At 41.3% G+C, this 6,979-nt stretch overlaps 1 protein-coding gene across 1 annotated transcript; it reads left to right on the forward strand.

Moving 5' to 3' along the window:
- Positions 1–190: 190 nt before the first annotated feature.
- Positions 191–6,937, forward strand: TEKT1 (tektin 1). The gene is made up of 8 exons (XM_010164727.2): positions 191–262; positions 2,527–2,768; positions 3,132–3,297; positions 3,584–3,712; positions 4,150–4,293; positions 5,531–5,753; positions 6,308–6,504; positions 6,778–6,937. Exons 2-8 carry the CDS (start codon positions 2,579–2,581, stop codon positions 6,935–6,937), a joined length of 1,209 nt encoding a protein of 402 aa, XP_010163029.1. The 5' UTR covers positions 191–262; positions 2,527–2,578.
- The last annotated feature ends 42 nt before the right edge of the window (positions 6,938–6,979 follow it).

Here is a 6,979-nt window from a genome sequence, read left to right on the forward strand (position 1 = left end):
GCGTTGTGCTGCTCGCGCGAGGGGCCCCGGGGCAAGGCGGGGTCGCTACGGGAGGCGGGGGAGCCCCGTCTGCCTCGGGGTCATTTCATTTCCCTTGTAAATTGCTCGAGGTTTTCAGGAATTAACAAACCTTTTAATTTTCATTCCTCCTAAACTGTCCAAATTGCTGAGTTGATTTTTCCTCTTGTCATTTGACGAACAGCGCGCTGGTGTCAGCCTCGGGAAGTCTACAATGATTTAACCCCTGGAAAACATCTGAGAGGTAAAAATAAAACTTTCTTATGTCATATAACTCATACTGAAGGATCAGTTGTAAATTTTGTATTAACAGTTTAAAAGGAAATAGACTTTTATGGTAAGCTAGCAATGAACAGATTCAGGGTTGGTTACTACAATGAATGGCTTTATGATGGTGTTGCTCACAAGTTGGGTCAGGACAGCATCAGATGCTGGGTTTTCACAACAGAACTGCATAAAGTCAGCCGGGTCTGACAGTAACGTTTTGGAAGGCCATCACTCGGGGATTTATCAGCTTTTAAAGTGACTGAGCACGTTTTCAGAAAGGTAAGACATTCATTGTTCTCAGCTGCCATTCAGATATCTCAGCATTTCAGTTTATTATGAATCATTTTGTCATCCCTCTTTAATTGTTTTATATTTCTAAAAGCCTTGGAATGTTACTGAGAGTACAGATAATACAATTTTGTGGAAGACTACTAATAAGCAGCCTCACACATATTCTGTCAACCCTGTCTTCTGAAGCGTGTATTTTTCTTTGTCTAACTCTGAAATACCTGCATTTTTTTCTTCAGCTGAAACCCGTTTTTTTTTGCTCCTCTGGCGTATGTGCAGATTTCTGTTTACACGGCAGCTGGCATAAGAGGCACTGTAGATACCAGTTTTAATGATCACTGAGAGAATTTAGCTACTGTTTGAAATTAAAAATCATTAGTAGCTTTCTAGCTGTCACTGCACTGTATTTGCGGCCAACAATTGCAGTTGCTTCCCACTTTTCTGTCTTGGACCAGCTCAGCTTCTTTTGACCAATGCTACTTGCTGCTTTTTCACTCTGCAATCTCTTTGAACCTTGTGGGAACTCTGAGAAATCCTGTTCTGATCTAAACTACATCAGGGCTATACAGAGGGGGCATAACTGTACCATCTGATGTAATGCTCTTTTGTCTCCTTCATTTCTTCTCTCTGGCTCCCCATCTGTTTTGTCCCAGGAAAGAATATAGTTGCCACAAGATGGATCATACTGTTTATGACTGACATTTTAGATAGCTAGGTACTTAAGAAGCCTTTCATTTGCTTTCACAAGCTTTATGCATTTCTGCAATAAATAATCACAAAATACTGTCCAAAGCTGTGGGAACTACCTAAATTAATGTGCAAAGAATATGTTTTTATTTCTAGACAGATCTTAACTGGGAATGGGTAAAAAGAAGCACCACGATGTGCTGGGCTTCTTCCACCTCTGTGGAAGGTGGCTAGAGGCCGTTCATGTTCCCATAGCAACCGGTTTGTTTACCTTCCATGCTGTTCTCGGCCACCTCCTGGAATATTTAGTCCAACATTTTATAAAAGAAACTAGGGGCTGCTGCTGTGGAGACTGAGGCCAGAAGACAATTGGTAGCAAAACCCTTCTCCCCCTCCCTCAGTGGAGGTGAACTGAAGACGTGGCACTTAGCCAGGGTTTGACCTTGGGAGCGGTCCAGGTTAGGAGCAGCATCAGCCAAGAGGTGTGGGAGGGAGAAGGTGGGGGGGAGGATTGTTTTAGGGGTACCTGGGCTGGAGTGTGGGCAAAACTGTGTGTTGCTGAGGAGCAGCTGTGTGCATTTGGGGTGAGGAGTTTTCTCAGGAACACTAGATGAGAATAATGCAAGAATAGGAAAATTGATAATCAAACTGCTGTGACTTTGCATATATTTTGTGCATTGGTTTCACCCTACACTAAACCAGTGTTCCCAGTATGCACAGTATTTCCTCCTTCAGCTTTCCAGGTCCTGTTTTATCTTTTTTTTTTTCTTTTTTTCCTCCTAATGACCATTACAGTTCTTTTTTACAACCTAGAGTTCATGCACCTCTCCAGCCATATTCTTAAAAGGTGTTTACTTCTTCAACCTCTCGGAGACTATATTTTATATTTGTTCACTTTTTCTCAGTTTTCTCCGATCGTCCATTTAGTAATTCTGTCCTTCCTCACAGGTCTCCTTTTCTTTCCCTTCTCTTCTCCCACTTATTGCAGACAGCCCATCTTTTCCTCTCAGTTCCACTTTCAAGCCTCTTAGCCTCTCTCCTCCTAGCCTCCTTTCCCAAATTCTTCTGTTTCTTCATTCTCCCACTCCAGACTATCGTCTCCCCTTACACCTCAGTAAAGTCTTGAGGAGCCTTGAGCAAGAAGTCTTATTTTCATGCCTGTGTCATTTTGCAGGTAAAAGGGGCAAGAATTATTTTCACTCTCGTGGACCTATCTTCTCCCCTTCTTGCTTCTGAAACCAAAGATAATGCTATTCCTGTTTTCAGGTTCCACATTCCAAGAACTGACCTGTTATATCCAGAAACTTTCCAAAAAACAATGGCCAGACTGTTGCAAGCTCCACCCAAGTATCATCCCGCAGAATGGGACATGGCAAACAAGATGCAGTGTGCCAGTACAGAGTCTCAGAAATCCAGGTCAGAGCGCACGATAGCTGAGAGTCAGAGGCTGCTGGATGAAATAGAAAAGACAACTCAGAAAACCCGAAGTGATGTCAACAAGAGAATAGGTAATCCCATTTGTTCTGCAAGTGTCAAGATAAGTTATTTGAGCTATATGTTTAAGATGGACTTAGAAATATGTGTGAATGCCATGCTCTCTGATCTCATGGAAAAATTAAAAATATTTTTTAAAACATTTTGAGGCAAATTCTTTATTTTATAACTTACTTCTCCAAAACACACAGAAAGCTATTCCAACCAAACCTCCTGACACAGGGCTGCCAAACTGTCTCCACACATCAACTTACAGCACTATGTGCACACCACTATGGAATAAGTCTGTTTTTAGCCATATCTAAGATGTGACCCGCTGTGCTGTGGCTTATCAGATGGGCTTGTATTAATATCTGTTTGCTATTTTCATTCTGCAGAACAGAGACAGGAAGAAATGAAATTCTGGAAGCAAGAATTAGATGACAAACTTGAACAACTTGTTAATGAGACAGAGGTACTGTTGACTTTCAAAACTAGGCTGGAGAGATCTTTGGAGAGCTGCAAAGAGCCACTTGTTATTGCCCAAAAGTGTCTCCTGAACAGGTGAGATGATTCAGATGAAAAGCATTCAGGAACAGAAAAAAAAAAAATCTACGTAATGAACCTTTAACAAATAATTTAAAAGACTGCAAACTAAGGGCTTGCCTCTCTTTGCAGTGGAGTAAGAGTCTGATTTAGGTGTTGTAACACTAGGGAACCAAGGCCATAAAGGAAAAATTTCCTGTGTGAGAAGGAAAAGCCTTCCATTTGGAAAGCTGGACTTCATAATCTTCTGTTAGCTGCAGGTATTTGAACAATGTGGCTGATGGCTTTTCCTCTTTTTGTTTAGGCAGGAGCGAGCTGGGATTGACTTGGTGCATGATGAAGTGGAACAGGAACTGGTGAAGGAAGCTGAAGTCCTCCAGGGGGTTATTGCTTTGCTTGGACATACACTGGAACAAACCAATGAGCAAATCAGGTGCAAAGGCATAGAGCGTAACTGAACACCAATTAGCTGAAAAGTAGGATGACCATAATTCTGAGAAGTTGTAGGGTTAGGCTGAGCACAGGTCCAAAGTTATCTTCAGTGCTAAACAGTTACAAGAGGTCAGTCTTAATTTATCCCATTTGATCAATAATGATGAGAAGTTCTGTTTGTTAGAACTCAAAGTACTTGCATGTGATCCTTGGTCTTCTCATGATCCAGTCCTGTGCCTTTAATTCCAAAGGGAGTTGTACCATCAATTTATATGGAGGCAGATTCATGCTCTAGATTTTGAGACTTTGCAACTAACAGGTCATACATGAAGAATTCCATAACAGCATCTGTATTACTTAATGCATATATGCATGCATGTTAGGGGCCCTTGTGAGTGCCTACACTTTGGCTTAGAGTTCGGTTGTTTCTCCTCCTAGACTAAACCGTTCAGCAAAATATAACCTGGAACTGGATCTGAAGGACAAGTTCGCAGCTTTGATGATTGATAATTATTGTGCTAGCTTGACAACCAACACTCCTGATATCAGATACACCGATAATGCAGTGAAAAGAGAAGGAAAGTAAGTGGTTATTTAGTTCAATTTACATATGATAATTATACAGATAGTATAAGCCGTTCCGTAATAGCAAGGTTAAAGTCATTTTGTGTAAAACAGACTATATGTCCATCATCTGTTGTTTGAGTGTTTTTTATACTTCTGTCCATCACTTTAGTATCTGTGTAATAAGCCACGATAATCATGTTCCCTGTGGACTGCAGTTTACTGAAAGTTTTCAAGGCTCTAGTTAGCTAAGGAAAAATTTCACATATTGCTTAAACCCGTAGTAGATTTACCAATCTAACTTCCTCTCCTCTCTCGGGGTGTCCTGGTGGGGAGAACACTGGACTGGGACACATGAGGTGTGTCGAGTCAGTTTCTGACTCAGTCATTAACCTGTCAAATACACCCCTTCTGTGTGGGTTTGTTAGTTTTAATGATTTAGATGGAGCAATAGCTACCACAGAAAAACAGGCTGAAAAGGGGAAGCACACTGAGAAAGCAGTGTGTGTGAGACAGTTTCCCAAGGACACTGTTGGCTCTGAGAGAACTGACAAACTTGGAACACCCAAGAGACTGACAGCTCTTGTTAGTGTGCACCAACAACAGATTGTATAACTCAGACCACACCCAGGACAGTGTTGGCTGCTATATGCAAATGACAATTACAGCTTTATATGTCCACCCAATGAAACACGGAAGCCTCTGAGGAACTTTCCAAACACCTGCCTGCAAGCCACTGGTACACAAGTATGACCCTTAAATTCTGGGGATGCAGCTGGGGGTTGGCTTCCCAACTACTCCAACTAAGTACTGTAAGTGACTGTCTTATAGGTGGTGAACCATCTGAGAGAAACAGTTAATATTTTGTGTGAATAGTTGCTTGCTACTAATAGTAACAGCTGAATTATATTAGTAATAACAGCTTAATTAACAAAAGGTGTTCTAAGAATACTGGTATTATCTGTGTTTCCCCCACAACAACTTAATCCTTTATCAGGGAAAGTTGTAACAAAGTTGCTCTGTGACTTTAGCAAATTGGTTTCCATTCTACTGTGGGTCTACTTCCTTCTGAAAAGTTTGCCACAGAGGGGGTCTTTATTTTGTATCTGTAGAATTCCCAGCACAACTGGCACTCATTGGGACGTGCAGTTAACAGGACTGCTTTGTTCTCAGTTTTGTGGAGTAATTGCAGACTTATGAAGTCAGAGAGCCTCATGCTGCCCACCGATGACCTGTTATTTTGAATCTGTTTCAGTTTTGTTAGCCCTGAAGACTGGCTAGATTTCTCAAATATAAACATTGAAAAGGCTGACAAGCAGAGAAACAATTCTTTGGCACTGAGGGCGCTGATTGATGGCATCCTCTCACAGACAGCAAATGACATGCGCAAGCAATATGAGATGGTGAATGTCGCATTTAGAAATAGGGTGAAGGAAGTCAAGGATGCCAAGCACAAGCTAGAGACACTCCTTGCAATGGTAAGTGGTAAGGGACAGTCACCAAAAAAGTGGAAACAATGGGCTTGAATTATCTACTAGTTTTCTCAATCCAGTGGCTTGAGCTACTTTGCTTTAAGAATTTTACTTTTATAATATTGGCAAACCCTGCCACATTTCCCACCCACCCGCCTGCCCCCAAAACAAACAAACAAACAAACAAAACCAGACACATTCATCTTAGATTTTTGTTTTCTCAGCTCTGTGTGCACCCTTACAGAGGTGAATTTCTGGAGTAACTCACGCGATGTGTTGCTGTAGACATCAGTAAAGTCAGGATTTCCTTTGTGAATTTTTAGTTACACGGAATTTTCACAATTGTGATATAAGAGCCTAATAACTCATAAAATCAGAGTCAATGTGCTCAAAATTTTATACATGAAAACTGAGCCTTAATGTTAAAAATTAATTGCTGAGCGTAAATCTCCAGTTTCACTCAGAAACTGTGATTGTTATTACTATATTAAAAAAATAGGTTTATGATTTCACCCACTGTAAGAAACTGTGCAGCACTTCCTTGTGTTGGATTTGTTAAGGTGATGGAGGAGACTGCCTCACAGGAGAAGAACATTGCAGCCTTAAAGAAAGCAATCGCTGATAAAGAAGGACCTGTTAAAGTGGCTCAAACCTGCTTGGAAGCAAGAAACCATCGCCCCAATATGGAATTGTGTTATGACACAGTGCAACACAGGCTGAGTAGTGAAGTTCAAGAGATTACAAAAAATACTCAAAGGCAAGTGGAAAAGATGCAGGAGGGGAAAACCTGGTATAGATTAGTGGGTTAATTTAATGAGTCAAAGTAATGTTGGGTCCCAGCTGTTCTCCTTGAAAGGCTGGGAATTGCTTTTCCCTTAAGGGCAGGACACTAAGGGAAGCTGCATGGGCATTGTCTCTCTGTGAATTCCCTTCCATCTTTTTTTTCTGCTCAGAATTCTTACGCCATACGAAAAAAAAAAAAAAAATCCATGTGTTGTCAATTAATGTCTGTCTGTATTTTCCCTGTTAGATTAAAGGATGCACTGGCACAGGCTGAGACAGAGCTGAAAGGTCTGAGCTGCCGACAGCTTTCCTTGGAGGAGGAGATCCAGCTCAAGGAGAATACACTGTACATTGATGAAGTGCTCTGCATGCAAATGAGAGAGTCTGTTTACATTAACAACTTCTGAAGCCATCATACTAGGAGATTGTGTGTGCTCCAAAGAGCCAGC

Source organism: Antrostomus carolinensis, unplaced genomic scaffold, assembly GCF_000700745.2.
Source record: "Antrostomus carolinensis isolate BGI_N321 unplaced genomic scaffold, ASM70074v2 scaffold39943, whole genome shotgun sequence".
NCBI lineage: Eukaryota > Metazoa > Chordata > Aves > Caprimulgiformes > Caprimulgidae > Antrostomus > Antrostomus carolinensis.